Source organism: Strigops habroptila, chromosome 14 (genome assembly GCF_004027225.2).
Source record: "Strigops habroptila isolate Jane chromosome 14, bStrHab1.2.pri, whole genome shotgun sequence".
Taxonomy (NCBI): Eukaryota; Metazoa; Chordata; class Aves; order Psittaciformes; family Psittacidae; genus Strigops; species Strigops habroptila.
The window spans coordinates 8,333,950-8,356,517 of record NC_044290.2 but is presented as its reverse complement, the minus strand read 5'-3'; the positions used below and the strand labels follow the sequence as shown (position 1 = coordinate 8,356,517).

General features: G+C 45.4%; 2 protein-coding genes and 1 long non-coding RNA gene across 4 annotated transcripts in view; 1 reads left to right on the top strand and 2 right to left on the bottom strand.

Annotated features, from left to right (window-relative positions):
- RAB11FIP4 (RAB11 family interacting protein 4) overlaps nt 1-852 on the bottom strand; it is a 117,589-nt gene extending 116,737 nt beyond the window's left edge. The window contains exon 1 of one of the 2 annotated variants that reach the window (XM_030506634.1): nt 461-852. In XM_030506634.1, coding sequence (XP_030362494.1) covers nt 461-604 — 144 coding nt within the window. In that variant the 5' untranslated portion in view covers nt 605-852. The remainder of the gene's footprint in view (nt 1-460) is intronic. The other variant, XM_030506635.1, reaches the window with a different exon arrangement.
- LOC115616864 lies at nt 210-3,449 on the top strand. Its single transcript, XR_003994421.1, has 4 exons — nt 210-330; nt 485-666; nt 1,442-1,585; nt 2,493-3,449. It is a non-coding gene; the product is annotated as an uncharacterized LOC115616864 (long non-coding RNA).
- Nucleotides 3,450-9,779: 6,330 nt separating this feature from the next.
- SCPEP1 (serine carboxypeptidase 1) lies at nt 9,780-22,540 on the bottom strand. The gene is made up of 13 exons (XM_030506650.1): nt 22,420-22,540; nt 20,924-21,069; nt 19,911-20,000; nt 18,821-18,976; nt 18,282-18,356; nt 17,999-18,071; nt 16,974-17,011; nt 16,673-16,801; nt 14,624-14,708; nt 13,749-13,862; nt 12,976-13,113; nt 11,334-11,497; nt 9,780-11,230 (listed from the first exon to the last, which is right to left on the bottom strand). Exons 1-13 carry the CDS (start codon nt 22,469-22,471, stop codon nt 11,165-11,167), a joined length of 1,326 nt encoding a protein of 441 aa, XP_030362510.1. The 5' UTR covers nt 22,472-22,540; the 3' UTR covers nt 9,780-11,164.
- Between the last annotated feature and the right edge of the window lie 28 nt (nt 22,541-22,568).

Below are 22,568 nucleotides of genomic sequence, written 5' to 3'. Positions count from 1 at the left end.
CTGAGAGGGACCGGTCCCTCCAACCCCAGGGAACCGGGAGACAGATCAGCCCGGGCGGTCTGGGCCGCCCTGAGGGAAGAGAAAGACTCCGGGACCCTCTGGGGAAGGAGGGATCTGAGCTGTCTTTAGGGAGGACTCTGAGGGAAAGGGGGAGAGCGACTGGGTGGCCCTGAGGGAAGGGTCTCGAGGCCGCCATGGGGAGGTCTCCGGGACCCCCTGAGGGACTGGGGGGGTCCGAGCCGCCCTGAAAGGAGCGGGTCTGCGCCGCCTGAGGGGCGGAGCCGGGGGGTCCCCGAAGGAGGGGTGGAATGTGGGCCGCGATGAAGGCAGGTGGGTGACGGGGGGTCCCGGTGGGGTCTGGCAGGGCAGAGCCGCGGCCCGCTCGCCGCGCAGGGGGAGCAGCAGGCGAAAGTTGCGCGGCTGCCGGGGGCCGGGCGGGAGCGGGGGTCGCCTCACTCACCTCATCCCCTTGGCCGAACTGTAGCCCCAGGGCGACGAAGTGCTCCACCCGGATGAAGCCGTCCGCATCCTCGTCGCACACGTCGAAAACCTCCTTGAGCTTCCGCAGGAACCGCAGCAGGCTCGCCGGCTCCATCGCGGGCATTAGCTGGAGGCCGGCGGCACGGCCGCGGCCGCAGCAGCCATGATCGCCCGCGCCTTCAGCGGGTGCGTGACATCAGCTCGGGCGGGAGGGACGGCGAGAAGGAGGAGGGAAGGATGGAGGGAGGGATGGAGGAGAGCGGAGCGAGGACGCGAGCCCCGGGCGGAGGGAGGGAGCGAGGGAAGGGAGAACAATAGGGCAGCGCTGGAGGATGGGGAGGGAGGGAGGCGGCGGGGAGGGGCGGGGCCGCCGCCAGGGGGCGCTGCGGTGAGGGGAGAGGCGCCGCCGGGGCTGGGCGGGAAGCGGGGCGTGAGGGGAGAGGCCCGAGAGCGACGATAATCGCGACAGGGGCAGCGAGGGGGAGTTTCCGTGGGGAGGAAAATCGCCCCAGGGAAGAGGAATGGGGCAGGGGAGCCCCACTGCCAATCGCTTCACAGCTCCACACCCCAGTCCTCCTCCCCACCGCCCCAAGTTAAAACATGAGCCACGCTACAGTTTTTCATGAGGAAAAAACGTTGATCCTGGTCTGAAGAGAGCCAGGCTAAAGGGAGAAGAAGCAAGAGTGTAGAGAGTTAAGGGACAATTAAAGAAAAGGAGCACAAGCAGAGCTTGCCGTGCTCCATTGTGCTCAAGCGACCAGGCAGAGCCATGCAGAAGCATTCCTTATGCCTGGAGTCGGCTTAAAACAGATACTGTTCACCCACACGTTAATGAGACATAGCTCGTAATGAAGGGATGTCCCTGCCTTTGCAGGATTCCTCATTAAAGCCTTCTGCAAGTGCTGTGCTCCACAGCTGGGTTTTAATCCAATCTTTCTGCTCTGTCCCGTTTCTTCCTCAGTTTTTTAGACTGGTTTTTAAGCCCACAGCCAGGAGCTACCAGGGGGAAAACCAGGAATGATTCTGGTTCCTGCCTTGTGCCTCAGACCAGGAATGACGGGGCAGCGCCTTGTGGAGGAAGGAGCACTGGCTGAGTCAGGCTCAGGTACTTACTTTGCCAGAACTTCTTTCCTGCTGCAGTTGCTAAGTGCAGGTGAACCATCCATCACCGAGTGATGTTCTTTCTTAGGTGACTGATAAAGCTGTCCATCTAAAATGGCCATGAAAGTGCAGCAGGTTTTGAACTGGGACAGTATCCATTCATTTGCTTCTTGCAGTAAGACAGGTCAATATGGCCCTTAGCAACCCTGAAAATCCCATTATTAGAGCAAGCTAGTAAAATTCATCTCTGTTCTAGGAACAAATAGGAGTGTTCTCCTCAGGAAGTTTTGCTTCTTCGAGCACAAGTCTCATCCCTTTTATGTGCAAATTCAGAGCTTGGGAAGAGGTTGACTTGACATCCCTGTAGGCTCTAAGCCAGCTGTCAATCAACAACACAGTGACACTGCACTAGTAATACAGCTCCCTACATACCCACCCTTTTGACACAGAGATAGGGAGCTGGTTCCAGAGCCTCTGCCACCTGACCTTCCTTTAGTTTTACAGCAAATACAGAAGAGTTCTCCTGGGGGGAGGAAAAAATAACCCAAAGAAATTCAAAGTGCAGAGATCAGATAAGAGCCTTTAGGAAGACTTGTGAGGAGAGCTGAAAGGGAAGCAAAATATTTGATCAGCAAACTTCTCTGAAGTTGGGGCATGATTCTTAAGATGTGGAAACATTTAGCTTTTATCTCAGGACCCTTGAACTCATCTTCAGGTTACATGGGGATTAGCACACCCCTCAGGGGCACCTATTCAAAGCACTCAAAATTTGTGAGCTGGTACTCCTCAAAGTTGTGGAAAGCACACCTATGTGGAATCAGCTACTGTCAGACTAACTGCTCTGAAGTGGAGTTCAGCCTCTTCAAAGCTTCAGAGCACATGTGTGTCATTGTCCCACCTTGTTTTCCCAGATTGCCTTGGAGTGCCTCCTTGCACCGCCTCTGACTCGCCTCTCTCTGTGCAGTTCTGGACAGTGAACTGTTGTGAGGAAAAAAATAGAAAGGAATATCGCTTCCTATTTGCCAGAACCAGAGGAGGAATTCCTGCACCCCAGAGGGGGTCAAGCTCTGTCTCATGGAATCCAGTTAATTTCTACTGACTCTCCTTTACTTTCTGCTGAAGGAAGAAGGAACTTGGTTCTAGATATACAAATAAGTGGCAACATAGATTTAGACCAAAACTGTCAGCACTACAATCTGTGCCATTCTTGCATTAACTTGTAAGGGGTGGGGGGAGTGGGAGGCGAAGAGAAAAAAAGCTCCAGCTATAGACACTACAGTTTAGGGAGTTAATATTGAAGACTGAAACTGCCACAGACAGCTTGAGCACTGGAATCAAACTGATAAGGAGAGATGAAGAGGCTGTAGAAGATATTGTAGACAGCTGAGTATTTTGAGCAAAGATCTGACAGCTGGGAGATGATTTGACAGCACTGAATGCAGGAGAATTGGGATGTGGGATGCTGTCAATAAAGGTCCAAGATCTGAAAGCTAGGAGTACCCCAAGTGTGTTGAAGACAGGACATTGAGCTGAACATGTGCCACATGCTTGCTGGGCAACTGCACTGGCAGGGCACAGTTTGTAAGGCTGAATTGAGGAGGAGGTACATTTTTATTGCCAGTGGATCTCTGCTTCTCCAGTTCTAGGTAGAACATGTCTGCAAGTACCAATGGGCTCTTTTTCCTTACTGGTTTATCAAAGTATTTGTTTAATCGAAGATGTTTGGCAACTTCTTCATTTAACTCATGCTCTATGTGGAATAAATATTTTACATGCTGCAAATCTAGCAGAAAGATTGAAAGATTGTGGTGGTGCTACCATATTTGCCTGTTCAGAATAAAGAGTTCGGAAGGAAACATTTCATTCAATACCCCAGGCCATGGCTGTCATTTGCAGGCTTTCTTTTCAATCAGCTGCTTTTCCATCAATGTCACTTCCACTTACATAGAAAATTGTAACCTAGTGTCAGAAAGAGCATCTAAGAAGTGCATTCCGCAAAGCTGATGACCTTTATCTACAATTCTGGTTGTGTTCCAGCACATAGCAGCAACATCTTGAGACCCAGCCCCTCAGAACAGCTTCGGAGTACAATTTCTTTTTATAGTATATACAAATGTAACCCTGATTGAGCATTTGGCTTCTACAGTCTTACTGTATTTTGAAACAAATCCTGTTTCCCACTGGCTGCTGTAGCTCTGCTTAGCAACAGAGCAGATGTGCTTTATCAGTTGGATATTTTCTTTAAGTGTCATAAAGAACACATAACAGGCAGCAAGAACTGGCTTATTAATACTCTTGCCCTGCTTGAAAACTTAGAAGTATTATTTAAGAGGTGATAGTTTTCTCAGACTAACTTACTTAGGTGTGACACAGAAGCAAGATGCTTGATTTCTTAACTGCCATTTTCTCTAATCTTTTTTCTATTATACAAAAGTTAAACGACAACAAAACAGCCCTTAGAAATTTGGGAAAAATGTTTCAACAAACAAGGATCTTCCTTTGAATTTTTCTAGTTCTTAAAGGACCTCACCTTGCAAAAGTTTTTGTGGTTTGATTTTGTATAGTGTGAATGCTCTTGCTCAATTTCAACAGCATTTTACCAGATGACGAGTTGGGTATGTGTGTAACTCTGCTAGATCAGCCTAGCTAGATGGTTACTGCAGTTACCTCAGCAAACCCACCAATGCCTTATTTCTTCTTCCAACACACAGACTTACCCTCAGAGACACTGGTCAATGTTTTAAGGATAGCCAGGCAATACCCCATGTGACAGAGAGCGTGCCCAAGCACAAATCACAAACTGGAATGGTATGTTCTGGTTAAAGCTGGCCAATTGAGCTGTTACTTGCAACCATAAAGCCTTGTTGTAATTGAGGTTGTGCTCACGAAGACCAAAGTATCTATTCTTATTAAGTTATTGCTAAAATTAAATAATCCTCCGTATCGGTTCACATAAAACCGTTTCCACCGTGAATTCACAGGATCAAACGCGCGTTTCCAAGTGCTGACCAGGACTCTCCCGGGCCGGCCCCAGAGGTGTAGCTGCTAACGCCGGCATGCTCCCATGGTATTTGGAGGTTTCCTTACTCCACCAAGCGGCCACTCAGGTTCACTGCACTGTTGTCACCAGCAAAGAGAATTCATCGCTGGCCACCTTGCATAGGGCTGCAATATGAGCCTACTGTGGTTGGTAAGAATAATATGTAAAACAGAGGTGAACATTATGGGGTAAAGCAAGCTTTCTTCCCGTGCCAAGAAAGTCCCACAGTCCTCCAAATTCCCTAGGACAAACATCTTCTCTGTAGATTCCAGAAGCCTTCCTGCTGCCTCCTCTTAGGGAAAGGACAGTCCCTGTCAGCTTTTCTCTTGACTAGCTCTAAGCAGTTGGGTAGACTTACATTTGCCTCAGATTATAACGTGCAATGGCATCTGGCAACCTCCTGAAAGCATTAATGGTGCTAGAAAGCATCTGACCACTGCCAGGCCACTGGGTCATTTCTGAACCTTAGTGCTTCAGGAAGAGATCTTCACTCCTTCACAGGAGATTCTGGGTACAATGAAATGTTTAAGACTCCAAGACAACCGTGTAAAAAGGAGACCTGGTGTAGTAGCTACAGTAAAGTTATTTTCAACTTCTACCAAAGACCTGTCAAGAAACAAACAATATTCCTGTCTCTAAGCAGCAAACAACATTAACAGAGCTAAGCCCCAGATTCTTGAGGACTTTTATTCCCCTTCCCTCCCTCGATTTATTAAAAATCACCTAGCAAATCATGTAGCAGCTGTTAGAGATTGAGGATGCACCAGCCAGTGTATTTTCTTTAGGCCAACTCACCCATAACAGTACATGAACTGTGCAGTAAGTTATCCTTTACTGCTTCAAATAAAGTTTCTGAAATCTTGCTTATTTTGTCCTCTCCATGATGGACCACACAACATCTGAATAAACACGTTCCATCTGCAGTCCTATTACAGCTGCCTACAGGCATGTAATTCCCAGATACTGCTGTATTTAGCAACAAGATCTGGGACAGAATAATAAAATTAGAACATGATATTCCATACTGATGCTCAAGCCAAACAGCGATTACTTGTTGTGTCTCCAAACAGATTGTGTGAGACGGGTCCAAGTTGCCTGACTAGTGGGAGATAAAGGACAGAACACAAGTATTTGTGCAAGAGAATGTACGTGCAGCACCATCACTGCTGTGACCACCCATGGTGCAAATGGGCTGTGGGGCTAAAGCACAGTCTGACTGTTTCAAAGATACACGGCCACCGGCTTGCTTGTGGGGAAACAGTCCTGAAAAGGGCATTTTAGGAACAGAGAGGCAATTAGAAAAGCAGTTTAACCAGGCTGGTTCTAGCAGCCTTGTAATTGCCTTTTGAAAATGACTGTGGTAGGCATTATCAAATCTACTAAGTGCAGCTTGCAGATGGAATTATTCCAGCTGTCTCTCATGCTTAGATGATTCACTGATACAGCCAGATTCATCACAGTATCTACCTGTAAATTTGGTATTGAGACTGAAGATAAAAATTAGGGGAGAACAGAAGTGAGCTGCTTGATTTGAACTGGCGTCAGCAAAAGTATGATTTTTGCCTCCCTGCTGTACAGTCAGTCTGGCCTTATTCGCTCAAGTCCCCTGTGAATCTGTAGTTGCTTCTGCCTACGTGACATCCAAGTAAATGTTTTGGATGAGCAGCTTCTACATCCTAACCACCTGCCTTACCACAAGAGTACTTTGGAGTCAGATTCGCACAATACATCAGATGGAAATACTGAACAGCAGAGCCACAGTGAGACATTTGCTGGACCTGGATATTATCTGGATGTTTTGGTCTTCCGAGGCACCTCAATCTCCTCCCTGCAGCATTGGGGCCACAGAACAAACAGAAAACCACAGCTCTGGACCACAAAAGCCCCCTTTGTGAGCTGAGACCTGATATACTAATCTCAAAGCAGACTGTTTGCAGTGCCTGCCCAGTCCCTGGGACAGCAAAGAGGGGTTACTGTCTGTCCCACTGTTCCAGAGGTCCCAGTAAGAGAAGAAATCTTCATAGTCCACCTCTTGCTTTCCAGTTCGTGGGAGCACCCAACACCACCAGCTAGCTATGATAAATGAGCACAATGGCCACGGCCTTCTAGTGCTTTGGTTTTCAACCTCTAGTAGCTTAGGGGGAGAGAAATAAAAAAGGCATCAAAGTATGCTTTAGAGTATGTCCTAAGACTAACCCCTTAGGACTAATTCAGAGCAAGGCTGGAAATTCTGGAGTCCCCTATGGGACGTGGCCTGCCAGAATTCCCATCTGGTTTAGACCATTGGTAGAGTTAATGCATCAATTCTGCCAATACTCTGCTAATGTTAGCCACTGAATTATAGCACTTATCAAATACAGCTGAAGAGTAATGGTCAATATATGAAATATATGAAATTTGTAAGGATGATTTGCTTTCCTTGGAAATGTTTTAGGTGAGTGGTTTGTAAACTGAGGTAGGTTGAAAACCACTGCGTTAGGCCATGCATGCTAACACACCTCTACTCCTGCAGCTACAGTTTCCTACTACCTCAGTCACTAGCCACCTTAGAAAAAAGGGGAAAGAATCCCCCCCCCAGCAGTGACTACACTGGTACATTTGTTCCTCCCCAAGAGCTAAAGCTACTCCTTAACTACCAAATCTATTATCTAGTAAATGCCACAAACAATTTCCAGAGAAACCTTGTGAGGGTGAACTGTGCTCTACTCAAATTCTCACCGTTCCCTCATCACTGTCTGCGGGTCAGATAAATTACTACTCCTTTCCTGAATCCCTTCTGGAAAAACATAAACATAGCCCAGACCTCAGAAGTGACACACACAAATTGTGCTGCCATACAGCAGAGTAGACATAACATGACAATGAAGAAGTGCTCCAAGATTTCCATTTTGCCTCAGTACAGATGTTCTTTTGTTATGGCTTTGAATCCTGAGATAAGCAGATGTTGCAATGTTTCAAAACGTTCATCTTCTGAAAACAACAAACCCCAAACCAAACCCACAGCTACGTGCCCACTGTTAAGCCCCAAACTTTAAAGATATAAAATTGATGAGCGCTGCATACCAAATTCCCTTTAGAAATAGCTTGTGATATTCACTCTTCCTACAGCAAAAATAGTCCACATCAGATTAGTTACATTAGACACAACCATTGTATCAGATACCCCTGTGGTGGCAAATGGGCACATCTCATCTGCATTCATCTGCCCACACTAGTCTCAACCTCTACGGCATAGGAACAGCAGTGAAAGCCAGACCAAAGGTCCATCTGTCCCATATCCTCCGTGTACGAGTGATCATGAGACACAGGTACATACTAGTTTAAGGCTCAGTGGATGCTTCAAGTGACCCTTCCCCATTATATCGACCCAGATCCAGCAAAATACAAAGAAAAAAGACATCTGTTTATTACACAGAGGATAACTTTCAGGTTTCTTTCTCTGGCTTGTAAAATGTAGAGAGTATAGAAAGCCCAAATTGTCCATGCTGAAGAGACAGTGCTCAGTTATTGATTTTTAACACAGATTTGTTTCTGTGAGGATTATCCTCAATTGATGGTAAACAAAATAAGTCAGTAGCTCTCCGGCTACCTATGCAATCAAAGCCTGCAACTGCCGAGGCTGAAATGCAAACGTTGGGCTGGTTTGAGTTGTCCAGCATCTGTAATAGATGTTATTAATATTTAGAACTATTCATTCAAATAGATTTGCCAAGCAACAGCCATTATCTGGACATAACATACTGCCTGAAATCAAAATGGACAAAGTATGTCACTGCTAATCAGATACACAGCGGGACTTGAACTCCTTTCAAAGCAACCAATTTCTTACAGTATCTGCCGGACAGGTGACCTACCTTGTGATGAGCCAGAGCTCTGACACACAGGTAATTACAAAGCCTTTGCTTTTTCCTGCTTTTTTGTCATTTGCATTTAAACGGACACTATTTAAAAGCTTGTCTTCTTGGGCATTTTTATTCTAACATGGTTAGATTTGGCCTAGCCCCTAAAACCAACAAATCATTACCACCAGCCTTCTTGAAAACATCTTTTTTCCCTATAAGACAACAGAAAAACCTGCAGAAGCTAAAACAAAGCAGGACAAGAAACAGATGTCTCAGGCCCATCACTGAGCACAAGCTCTAGGCAATGGGAATCCATACCCAATTTAATAAAGAAGCTAAGAACAGCAGTAAATGCTGCTTTCTGGAGATACCATCTTCTCAATTCTTTCCCTCTGTCGAGCCCTATATTATCAGTTGTTTGGACATAATGCAAAGTATTATATATAAGAGGTTTCAGGACTTCAAGCCAACTTAAACTGCTGTTATGGTTTAAATGGGAGAAAACTTGTGGGTCGAGATAGACAATTTAATAGGTAAAGCAAAAGCCACACACACAAGCAAAGCAAAATGAGGAATTCATTCACCACTTCCCATGGGCAGGCAGGTGTTCAGCCGTCTCCAGGACAGCAGGGCTCCATCACATGTGACTTGGGAAGACAAACACCATCACTCCCAACATCCCCCCTTCCTTCTTCCAGAGCTTTATATGCTGAGCATGATGTCTTATGACCTGGAATATCCCTTGGGTCAGTTGTCCTGGCTGTGTCCCCTCCTTAATCACTGTGCACCCCCAGCCTCCTCGCTGGTGGAGTGAGAGGCTGAAGAGGCTTTGACTAAGCACTGCTCAGCAGTAACTAAAATATCTCTGTGTTATCAACATGGTTTCCAGCACAAATCCAAACCATCACCCATACTAGCTACTATGAAGAAAATTAACTATATCCCAACAAAACCAGGCTCATACTTACTTGCTATTTTAAAATACTCCTAGAATGCAGATGTGCAGATTTACACACCTCCCCTTCCTGTTGTTCATCTAATGTTCAATAAGAGCATAGAAACAATTGCTGGTTTGATTCCGCCTGGCCATTATGGGTGCCCTTCATGCTCTGAAAGGGTGCATTTTGTGGCTAGGACGGGAGGGCTGCAGTCCCCAGTGCATGTGCTCCTCCTCATGCGATGCAGTCATGGGAGAGAGCACAGATCTGTACCCTTTCCTCTCAAGTGTGTCTGTGTCTGGTCCCATTGGCTTTACACTGAAAAGCCAAAACACAAGAGATGTGATTTTCAAGCAGTGAAATCCAGGTGATGCCAAAGAGAGATGAATTAGACCTATTTATTGAAAAATGTTTTAAAAAAGATCGCCTGGATTTGCTCAAGGCCTCAGGAATACACTTCAAGCAGAGAACACAAAGAAGAAAAGCAATTATTAGTTGCCAGTACTCCAGCTGCTGGGTCATTGCATGCGTGTTTACATTGCAGTATGGCTCAGTCCTGGCTAAGCCAACACAATCAGGCATTTCCTGACAGTTTCAGTTGCTGGAGTAATTGAGGGGTTGCTATTTATTTAGGATTCTGACAGCTGGAACAAGCTGTTGTGCCTCCTATCAGACACCAATAAACATGTCACTTTGTGCTCCACAGCTGAAGGCAAATGATGTCTAAAGTCTCCTCTTGACTGTGCACTATATAAAAAAATAAATGTTCTTTAAAAATGATAGGTCTGTACAAGACTTAAGGTTCTAGACAAACATGGATCAAGGTATTGGTTCTAGCTTCTACATCCTTCTTTTAAACACTGATACTATCTTTCAGAATTATGCTGTTATTGCTCAAATAATGCTCTCCTTTCCACTCTCCAGGCTTAGCTTTGGTTTTAAGAAGCCTCTGTCCATTAGGACTCTCTTCTGTGCAAAAGGAGAGTATTAACCCGGCTCCTGCTTCAGCATACAGGAAAGCAGGAATTCCTGCTGGATGTGCTTTAGGTGTTAAGGCAAAGTCTGAGTAACTGTTATTAAAGAGAATGAAAACAAAACCCAAAAGGTCAGATGAAAAAGGTCAAATCCTCCTCTGGGGGGGCTGGGAGGTGTTTTTCCTCTCTCCATAGCACAGGAAGTCTGAAGAATCTTGGATCCTAACTCAGACACCTCAGCAAGACGAGATGGACTGTGATTCCTCTTGGGCAGGTCCTCTACCCTGGCATCTCAATGTCTTCAGCCTGTAATCCAGGCAGGTGATTGAAGCAGAGGCCTCAGGACAAAGGAAGGAACGTTCCACAGCCTCCTGACACAGGTTAGCTCTCACATAGGAACAAACAGCAAGTCTGTCAGGACGCAAATCAGTTTTAGTCTTGGTGTGTGAACAGAGAAAGGAGCATTCAGGAAAGTGCAGCTTTTCACAAAAGCACAAAATACTTCCAAATCAAAGGCAAAGCTCAGAGCTAGTTATGACAGTGGATTTCCCTCTGGAAAAGTCATTATCAACAGCGTGAAGGCAGCAAATCACAGCTTACAAATTCAAAAGCAACAACTCATTCAAGGAATAAAAATGCTTCTTCGTAAGTACTTGCGCACATTATCAGCAAGACCAGAGAGGCTGTGTCCAAACAGCCACTGCTCCTCCTGCGCCTCCTCGTTCTGGACTCGTGTCTGCAGGAGCACTGACACGTGGCAGGAAGCCATTCCAGCTGGGCTCCCCTTCCCTAGTGCTCCTGCTGGGTCACCATCCTGACCATTTTCAGTGCCATCTCTCCTTGATCAGATGGTACCTAGCACAGAGATGAGAACTCAGAGTAAGCAGCTGCTCTAAGGAAGCAGACAGCAAGCACATATTCATCTTCACTTTTCTTGCTGGTAATGTATATTATTTACCATGTGCCCAGCCTTAAGAATCCAGAAGAAAGCTAAATTCTCATAGGCCTTGTGAAAAGCAGCTGTCTCAGTGGATTCTGGAGACACATAGAGGGCCTTCCACCTCTGCTGGCTGAACTGCTTCAGATTAGGCCATTTCAGTTTCCGGATCCATGCCTCCTGGCCTGTTAGAGGTAAGAGATAGACTTGGTTACAGATACTGACATAGCAAGTTGTGAGTCCCAGTTCAGCCGATACCCACTAGCCACCAATACAGCTGAGTTAACACAAAGGCTCTGTGTGCTCAAATTCTAAACCCAATTTTGCTGTGCCTGGGGAAATGACCAAGGCTGTGTTCAGGACCAGCTAAAACAAACCAACGGAGGGAGCAAACAGTGAAGATGTAAGTGACATGGAATTATGATTGCACAAGTTGAACATGTGCTTCCTAAAGGCTCTGCACAGCCCTAGCAATTCTGCTTTACTCCTCAAACACCTTGAATGTCCTGCCACAGAGAAGGATCAGCCACACCATGTTCCCCACATGGAAATCAGAAGAGACACTGCTTCTCTGTTTGCTACAGTCACTCACCAAGAAGAGCCTGGAAAGGTTTTCAGATGCCTGCTAGATAAGGTGTAGGTCAGGAGAGCAAAAAGATCAATTCCAGGACACCACAAAGCTTTAGCCCACCTCTGAACTACTAGGAAAATTTACATGTTAACTGCAGCTCAGTTTTAGCTCAAAATGTGATAAACTGGAGCACCATTAACTGCTAAACTATTTCAACAGCCTAAATACTCTGGTTCCTGATTTATTGATTGCTATATTGTCCACGAAGGGCATCTGAATATCTAAGCGGGCAGACAGAACGGATGAAGCCTTCCACAACACAGAAATATGTCTGTGCAGATTACTTAAATCAATAAGAACAGGTGAATGGAAGAGAGCACAGCAGTCTTGCAGCAGGAGGCATTTCAGCAACACTTGGCCTGGCTCGCACACAGCCATTTGATCAAGCCTGCTTCCTGCAGGCAGCAAGGGACAAAGGCCTTGAGTGGCCAAGATGTGCAGGAGCCTACACACACTTAGTGCAGGTGTGAGCCCTCTTCAGCTGCACCCTCCCTGATTAGTTACCAACACCCTTGTTCCATCTCAGCTGGCAGCACGCTCTCTGCTGCAGGCCACTCAGTGAGGGTGACCTGGATTGTGCTCAAATCTGTAGCAAGATTTATGACCTTTGCCTCAGGAGAACAGGATTGTCAAGCCGCAGCAGACGAGAGGATAATCTCCATGTGTTTAGTCATCTATCCTCATTCTTCATTTATGAATGAGCATGCACATGTACATATGTGTCTATCCAGAAGAATTAAGTGAATTATTGGCTACCTCCATGCTTATGGACTTGACTGAAACAAGCAATTATTGATGTTACAGATCCATTTCCAAACTGTATAATGGAGGTAAAGGAATTGCCTCCCTCAGAGGGATGTAAACAAAACATACTAAGAGCTGCTCATTTATTACTGTAGTATTTTAAAGGTAGCCAGTTAAATAGGAGATATACACAGAAGACTGGAGAAATCCAGGTACCAGTATTCCTGGTAATTTCATATTGTATTTGTCACATGTTCTGTTTCCAATCTCAGTCAAGAAGTTCCTTACCCATGGTGTCAACAATGAGATCCAGCTGCCCATTATAGACTGTAACATTGACATTGGCTGCCAAAAGCTCATCAACGAGATCGATGACGGGTCTCATGAAGTCCTCAGCCATGTTCTCGAAGACTTCTCTGGACTGACCTGGTTGGAACCAGAAAGATGACAAATTTTAACTAATGAAGAATGTCATCCCCTTGCTGGGACAGAAGCAACTGGCAAAGGGTCCCTAAATTGCAGTTCATGGCTGCATAAACCAGTCCTGGCCCAAAGTGGCAGCCAGTGATTTATCAGTCTGAGGAACTAAAGAGAACCAGAAAGCAGCCATGCTCCCACTGGAGCTCACAGACAGCAATGTAGCTTCTGGCTGCTACTGTACACATCAGCCCTTTAAGTCTCCTTTCTGTTTTACACCCTCCCCTCCACACCATGCAGCATTACACGATGCCAGATTTCTGGCAGAGAAAAGCTGACAGAAATTTCAGTGAGGTTGCAAAAAAGACAGAAAGCAGCTGCTGATATGGAGGATCTTCTTCTTCCCCCTGAATCTTTAGCTGCTTGGCTAAAGATAGATACAAGCAGCAGAATCAGAACCACATCTGCTCCCACAGGCCTGCCCCATTACATGTTCATATCTGAGAGTAAATCCTCTTCATAGGCCCAAGGATAATGACAATTGAATGTGACTGCTTACTAGAGTGAAGCATCTTCCTACAGACTGTGACACTGTAAACAGCAATAATGGACTCATTAGATGCACACAGCAGACAGGAAAGTACCTCCCCATTTCACACAGTCAGGAATAATTCTTAGCTTCTTTCTGATGGGTCCATTCATCAGCTCATTTAGGCTGTCCTTGTGCATATTTCTGACATGGCGCTGGTAAAGTCCCGCTGAAAAAGAGAGAACACACTTGGATTAGTGGCACATTTAAGCCAGCCATCCTGCACAGATAATGCTCAGTGCTACAGTCATGGCCAACAAAGTCTTTTCTAATGAAAATACACCAGAGAGAGAGATCTGCTTACTTTTACTAGAAACCACTGATATCAACCCTTACTTGGGTCAGGGGATGATATGGAAGAACCTAACCATCCATTTCTACTTTTAGCTAACACGGCACTTTTCAGGGGACCAGCTTTAGCCTCTTGGTACACACACAATTTCCTCTCCTCAAGAGACCAGTTACTTTTAAGCTGCAATGCTTTTAACTGTGCTATTCACCTTCCCAGCTGAAGCCAACAGAAAGAGATAAAGAGCTTGAAAGAAACTATGTGTTTCCACATTGATGCATAAACATCATGGAGCAAGAGAGTCTAATGAGACTATTTATATTGATGAGACATTTTGTGTCCTAGCTTGAAGACAGAAATGAAAGACATTAAGAGGAAGTAACTTTGAGGTCATAAAACTACGTTGCAATTATACTGACTACTTCCTTGGTGTCATTTGTGTAGGATGTATAGGTGGAGAAGTAATCTATAAGAGGGTTGTTCCACATTCCTATTTATGTAAGAGCAAACAAGTTCTACTCAGGAAAGTACCAATATCCTTTGGAACAGAAAGCCCTGTTTCAAGGATGTGTAAACTGAGGCTGTTCCCACTAAGAGTTGAAGGTGAAGCTCAGAAACTCAAATACTTAAAAGCAACTTACTGAGATGGAGATTTCCTTGTTCATTTGATTTCATTTCTGGAACATCCTTAGTCATGATGTTATAAAAGTTCACATTGTCTGTGTTCTGAAAACACAAGATAATTTCAATAACAGTGAAAGAGAGAAGTAAATCCTAAATTTGTGACCTGCCACTTTACCTACACGTCAGGAAGACACTTATGGAAAAGCTTTGGTTCTACATTTACTTTGAGAACTTGGGAAAAGATTTCTCAAATCTCTATTGTTCACACATGGGTTGTGCCAGAGATGCTGTTTACTTCTCCTAAACGGATGTGAAACTACAGGAGGCCTTACACCCTGCAGATTCTCACCACTCATTACAGAAAGCTGCAATGCCAGATGATGCTTTCAGATGGTTTCTGCTGCTAGAGCTAGTCTAGCCTGATGCTGCCTCTTGTTCAACATCCTCCCACCCTACAACTCTTCAAAATCTAAAATGCTTCCTCAAGAACATGATGATAACTATCAGCCACCCTTCTCTTGGAACTGCTGACACCTGGACACGTCCAAGAACCAGAGAATGGCAGCTCTGATGCAGACTACAGCCTGCATGCATCCAAAGGACAAGTGTGATCAGTGTGGCCATTAATGAAGTTACTTGTGATTCCTGCTTTATTCAATTTTTAAATAAAACTCAGCTCCCGTCAGTAACTCTAGAAGAACTGAAGTGCCTGCACCCTGACAGCGGTATCGCTATGGGGAGGAGAAGACAAGCAGACTTGAAGAGGAAGGCAAAATGGGAACCACAAGTTTGTTCCAAAAGAAGTGAAACCAGCCACATGCAAGGCACTGCCAGTTCTGAAACAAACCAAACCATTTGCCCTGGGTTCAGCAGTAGCAGTCATTTTTTCTCCTTCTTAGTAGCTGGTGCAGTGCTGAGGTTTTGACTTTCAGCCTGGGAACAACGCTGATAACACCGATGTTTTTAGTTGTTGCTAAGTAATGTTTACTCCAACCAAGGACTTTCTCAGTCTCATGCTCTGCCCGGGAGGAGGAGAAGCCGGGAGGAAGCAGAGACAGGACACCTGACCCAAACTGGCCAAAGGACTATTCCATACCATGGCACATCAGGCCCAGTATAGAAACTGGGGGGAGTTACCCGAAAGGCCCAGATCGCTGCTCGGGTTGGGCTGGGTATCGGTCAGCGGGTGGTGAGCAATTGTATCCTCTCCCCTTGTTATCTCCCTTATCATTATTGTTGCTGGTGGCAGCAGTAGTGGTTTTGTATTGTGTCTTAGTTACTGGACTGCTCTTATCTCAACCCGTGGGAGTTAAATTCTTTTGATTCTCCTCCCCATCCCTCCGGGAGCAGAGGGAGCAAGAAGGGAGGGAGCGAGCGGCTGCGTGGTTCTGAGTTACCGGCTGGGCTTAAACCACACCACCATTAAAGAAAAGAGCAAGAAAAGGAAGCAGCTCCAGATTAGTGCTCCCATTTGAGGAGGCCAGAGCCTTACTTATACTAAAACAAAAACATAAGAAAGAATAATTGGCGTAACCCTTCCACAGGAAAAACAAGAGCAAAGCTTTTATCTTTTGAACTGGAACTTTCTATGTTCCAGTTACTGCAGTAACCCACAGTAACAGATATAACTTGAGGTTCCTTCCCATTCTGTGCACCTATTGTAGTTCTTTAGAGATCTATGCTTAATGAAATTTGATGCAGTTTTCAATATTCAAACCAAAGCTCTCCAGGAGACATAGCTCATGTAAGCTGAAACTGGGTTCTATGGACATCAATGGGACTAGCTGCATGCTAAAGATTAAGCACCTATGTAAGTGATGTTCCAGGTTGAAACCTTGATGCAGTACTGCAAGCCCACGTGTGTCATCCTTCCCAATGCCTCTTACAATCGCCCAGAGGTGCACAGCAAACAAACAGCTCTTTTACATCAACACTGGGATAAAACAAATACTGGCAAAAATGGTTGGGGAATTCATGCCAACCCAGTGTTCCTAGAAAGAGGAAACTGAAATCGTGGCCTCCCCTGGCACCAGTTAGTTATTAATGCTGGTCCAAGAAGATCTCACCTCTTCAATGACACCTTCAGCCTTGCCCCAGAGCTCAGTGGCCAGCCCAAATTCATTTTTATTTATTGCATCCATTATTTCCTTGGCGACAGCAGTCACCTCTGCTAGACCATTATCATCGAGGAGAGACTGGAAGACAAACACAAAAGAGGACAGCTTTAAGATGCATTTCTCACTAAAGGTCTCCACGCATTTGAGGTTTCATTCTGGCTAAGAGCTGACCTTAAAAATCAACATCCATTTATACTGTTTGACAGTACAAGTAATCAGGTGTGGACTGAGTGTTGAAGAAGGTACTTACAGTGCTGTAAAGGTAGGGCCCCCAGGACAGCACAGAGTCTAAAGAAACAGAACACATTTCAAACATTTAAGTTTTTGACATACAATTTCCTTTACTTTTCCTTTATTGTAGCAAGAATGATTGTGACAAAAATAGATGGAGATGATTTAATCAGTAAAAATGTACTGTCAGCAAAGTTTAGCTCAAAGGTTACATACCACAAAGTAAGTTCTTTACAAACCCTGAGGATCAACAAAGCACTGCAACATCCTTAACCCCCAAACATTTATCAGTGAAATCTATTTAAAGCAACAGACACGTTCTTACCAAAGAGTTCTCACCCCAACACTGCAGCACATTGCTTGAGCACAGGGGAGAGATCTGACAAGTGAATGGGCATTGTCTAAGCTGATCCATTTGCAAAAGTTACAGGGGGGGTAAAGAGATCTAGTTAATAAATTAAATCAAGTTTGCTTATAAGGGCTCAAGGATCAGCTGATAGGAGACAGATAGGAATTTGCTTGATAGTGTCCCATGCTGCAGGGGATCTGTGAAGCCTGTCCTTGCTAATCCCACTGAAGGACTAAGAGTCCTTTAATCTGTTTTTGTCCTCCACCAGACACACACCCACTACCTCTTGCACGTCTGTGAGCACATCAGCTCCTCAGCACAAGGTCTTCTCGTGAAAAGAAAGAGAAAACCTCAGCTGTAACCTTGTGAAACATTCGGCGGCCACATTTTAGGTGCTGTACTCCTACCAAAACACCTCAGGGGCTGTAAAAAGGCATAGGGACGTTTCAAATGCAAGTATGCTCCTCCCTGACTTTGCTTTCTGACTTTTCATAGTCTAGATATGTTCTGAAGGTAGATTCTTCAATCAGAGTTTGCAATAGTGAAGTATTTCTTTCTGATTTACCAGACTAGAGGTTTCATTCACTTAAGGCAGGGCTGGCATTTTTGACTCTAAGTACCCATGGAATGACTAAAAAAACCCCAAAAAACCCAAAGCAACAAACCACCCAGAGTCTGAGGATTTTTAAACGTACCCAAAGGAGAAATCCACGAGTCTCCAAGAGCAGTTCCCATAAAATTGCACTTTATGGTCCCTTTTTGAACAGCCTTGGTGAAAAATAACAAAAACCACAAACAAACAAAAAATAATCAACTATTAGTAGATATTTGTGATTCTAGAACCAGGTGTCTTTAAATGAAAAATAATAAGCAGCGGTCTGAATTAGGCAACAGGGAGAGTGTATTCCAGGAAACACAAGTACTTAGAGAACACAACGTTTTAAAGCGAAAAGTGAACTACATCCTGCAGCTACTTACCCTATACAGCTCTAATGCAATGCCAGAAGCCATTTTACCTCCATAGGATTCAGAAAATATGTAAAATGGGATGGTCTGGAGAGAGAGAAGCCACACAATGAATCCATGAGGCAGAGGGCAGAAGATATGTCCAACAGTTCCCACAGAACCCAGGCACTGGCTGTTCACCCACCACTATCAAACACGTGCTGTTTTTCTGATTCTAAACTGCAGATAAGATTCATGTAACATCCTGGGGAGTTACTGGTGCAATTTTTGTAGCAGGGACCTCACTATTTTAGAACCAGAAACAGCCATGAGCCTGTATGCTTGACAGACAATAACCCACCCCACTGCTTATCTAACTAGCACCAAATTCAAGATACAGCTTTTGAACTGTGGGAAGTAAGAGGCATTGGTTATACCCACACTGACTCCCACTAGATGCACGCTACCTGGGAGCAAACACTGCCCATCTGGAAGTCTGTTCACTAAGGCTTTTGAGATCTGTTTAAAAGCAAGATAAACCACAATTCTAACCAAGAATTCAATTTACTTACCTGGAATTCTGTTCTACATGTGAAGAATTCTCCAAGAAAAACCATCATATCAGAAACTACTGCGGAGAGGTTTTTGGCAAACAAGCTACAATCATCCACATAACTGAACCCAGTGCCCACAGGATTATCCACAAACAAGATACTGGCTGCCTGCAACTGTACAAGCAGAAAGAAGGTTTGTATGAAACCTCAGTTCAACACCAGCAATAACCTTAGTTTTGATGACTCAAATGATTAACTGAGCCACCAAATCTCTGGTCCTGAAAGAACTTGCATAAAAACTAGATGCAAGTCCAAAAGAGAGAATGGAACAGAATTGTCTGTCAGAATGTGAAATAAGAGAGTTTCTCTTTTGGGTTGCTGGGCTTTTGTGAAATCGCTATAGCAAATGCTGGAGTTGTATAGTTACAAGTGTACAAATACAACCAGTAGATCAGCACACAGTTAGCTATCACTTAAAGCAGTCAGGCACACAAATAAAGGGGTACAACATAAGATCTTTCCCTTTGCTCAATCTGCAACAAGAAAAGCACCCGAAAAATCCCAGTGACCCAAGGGCAGATCACTCATATAACCTAGGGAACCCCAGAGTAATTAAGACTATTGGTAGTTCAGAGCACAAATACATTTCATTAAATAAAATGCCACCTTCGTAGGCAGCTGTAATTTGTTCTCCCTTGAAGGCCATACTGGACTTGTAATTATAAGCCACTGGTTTTACACTGCCAGCCATCCAGAAACACCTCTGTGACTGTACACAATAAAGCCATGATCCGAAATAACATCTTTCTAGAATTGCCCTGCTCAGTTTCCCAGACACCTGCAATTCATAACCTCATGGAAGCCCAGACGTGTTCCATCAAATCCAATTAATAGGTCTGTTCTTCAGTTCTTAGCAAGGCTATTCCTATAAACCAATTTATTAACCACACTATTGTAAGATTAAATATTATAGTTTGAACTTTAAACTTTGTTTCCTTTATTGAACTTTTTCTGTGAAATTAAAGCTCTTCTGTGCATGGCAATCACCTGCTTACACAAGTGACAAACATTTGCAATCAGTAATGAGAAGCTGAACTCTCTACTATACCCAGGTTGTATTTCTTGGTTTCATTTCTCTGTCTAATGGACCAATCTCTTCAAAATTCCCAAATCCACAGCCTGAAGATCCTGGACCTCCCTGTGGGGAAATATCAAATGACAAATAAGCTAAAAGGCAGCACGGTATAGATATGACAGACAGGAGAAAAAGAAAAGCAAGCCAGGAAGTAGAATGACAGATTGTAAATTTGAAAGAAATGGCTTTTGCACTGCATGTTAATTTGCAAAGCAGCAAATTCAATCTCTTCCTCATGGACTTTCATTATGTGCACACATGCCATTTCTGAAAGAATTTAAAGAGAAGCAGTCACCCACTTGTGAAAGCATCTAGTAAGTTGCACGCTGTGTGAGCGCAGCTTGAAAGCCCTTCCTCTTATTCCCTTAATACCAAATGCAAAAGTTTGCTGTCTACAGAGATTTGCAAGTCGTTCGTTTTATCAGTGTGTGGATTTCACTCTGAAGAAATAAGCCAGAAAGAAAAAGACAAGTCTTCAAGTCATTATATTCAACATTAACTTCTGAAATGTACTGCTGGAAGCGAATGTGGAGCGCACGCCGCTGCCTGTCATCAAAGTGTGATTGACTGGGACCAACCTCTAAATGATCAGAGTCTCTCCGACTTGTTTCCATTTAGAAATCTTTCTAGATCTCTGCTTATTTTATCTATCCTCTCTCTGAACATTTTTCAGTCTGTAAGCTCTTCAGGAGGGGAGCTGGGATGCTACAATGTAATTGTAGTGTTTGCCACAAAAAGCACTAGTGTTGTATAAAAGGTGAGAACAACCTCTATTTCTGCAATTTAATTTGATGGAAGGGGAGCATTTGGGGGCACCCCACAATTGGAGAATGGTTTTTTCATTATTTCTACCTCATTCACGAGGGGAATCATTTAGAATTGGACAATTTTGAAGCCTAGTTCTGTCAAGCTGCAAGGTACCCATCAGACTGAACCAGGCACGGATGGGAAGAGTTATCATTTAAGTGTCTTTCACCAAACCTTACCTGAAGCCACAGGATGAGGGGTAGTTCTGTGAAGTCTTTGGTTGGGTTATTTGCATAGTAGAGCCACCAGAACATGTGGGCCTTACTTCGAACTTGCACATATCCCCACAGCTCTTTGGGCTCTCGTGATTGCCTCAGAACTGCACCTGTGGGGGGAAATCAAAAGAAGAATCAGCTAGGTTAAAAGGCTCAGCTTTGGGCTTTCCACCGGGTTTGTTCCAACACATTACATTGCAATCTTGGGGGTGATAATTACAAGTGCTTCCATTAAAAAAATAATACTATAAGGAACCTGCCTATAGTTACACCTCCACACACTGAGTTATCACCAGTGAATGAAGTTAAGTGTGTCATTAAGTGCCTAATTACCAGGGCCTGACATTTCAGCTGCTGCCAAAACAGCAGCCCAGTAGCTAGGATAATGTTTTCTATCAGGGAAACGTTTGAAGTCTTTTCAAGGCCTTGGCCAAAAGCACAGCCCTGTCAGACAGGACGGAATAACTCACACCAGGGTCACCCAGGCTCCGCCAAGGATCCAGCACTTAGTCTCTGGGAAGACCAAATTACTTTACAGTCCCCAAGGAGAGTAAATGCAGGACAAAGGGGTCACTTCTAAACGAACCCAAGATCTAAACCTAAACTCAGTTAAGCCAGTAGAGTCTCGCCAACTCAAGCTGTCAGTCTGTTCTCCGTCTAGGACATGGGCATTTCCCAGACACAGACCTTTGAAACTACATCCCTTAATCTTCCAGATCACAACAGCAGTCCCCAAGAGAAGCAGCAATAAAGCTTTTTCAAGCCACAGTGCTTGGTCTTTGCTGCTTCGCAGGACACAGCACTGCAGAGGTTCTATCAGCATGGATATCACCATGCTGTCACTACCAGCCCTCGCTGCAGCAGCGGTGACCCCCCAACACGGATGTTTTGCTCCTTGCAGCCCCTGACCCGAAGGGTCTCAGAGGTGAAACCCTGCAGGCAGCACCTGTGCCCCTGTCAGCCAGCACCACTGAGCACCGCAGTAACCTCATGCTCACACAGCGGCTGACACGGCTGTTCGCGTCCTTCACACTGCCAACGACGGGAATAGGGTCTAAAGCCTTTTCCAGGAAGGACAGCCAACAGCTCGGGATTAAACAGCGATGGGAAGCGCTGCCCTGGTTTGTGGGCAGCCTCTCCCACCCAGGTGAATCAACCGCGACCCGAATGCCCACATTCCTGCTCCCAGAGCGTCCCTGCGGCTCCGGGGAGCGCAGACCCGGCCAGCCGGGCACAGCAGGCGACCCCCAAGGCCACGAAAGCCCCCGAGCTCGACCTGCTCCCACCGGGACAGCGCCTTTACCACCCCCTTCACCGCGTCCCTCCCCGGCCCTGCCCGGCAGCGGCCACAGGACGTGCCGTGCCCGGAGGGCGTCGCTCCGGCGCTGCCCGGGGCAGGGCCGCAGCACAGGGCGGGACACAACCCCCCATCCTGTCCCGTCCCGTCCCCCAGCCCGTACCTGCCGCCAGCAGCAGCACGGACGCGGCAGTCGCGGCGCGCAGCGGCCTCATCCCGGTGCCCGCGCTCTCACACGCACCGGGACCGCGACCGGAGCCGCCCTCAGGAGGCGCGGCCGAGGCTCGCGCGCTTCCCGCCCTTTTTGGCCCA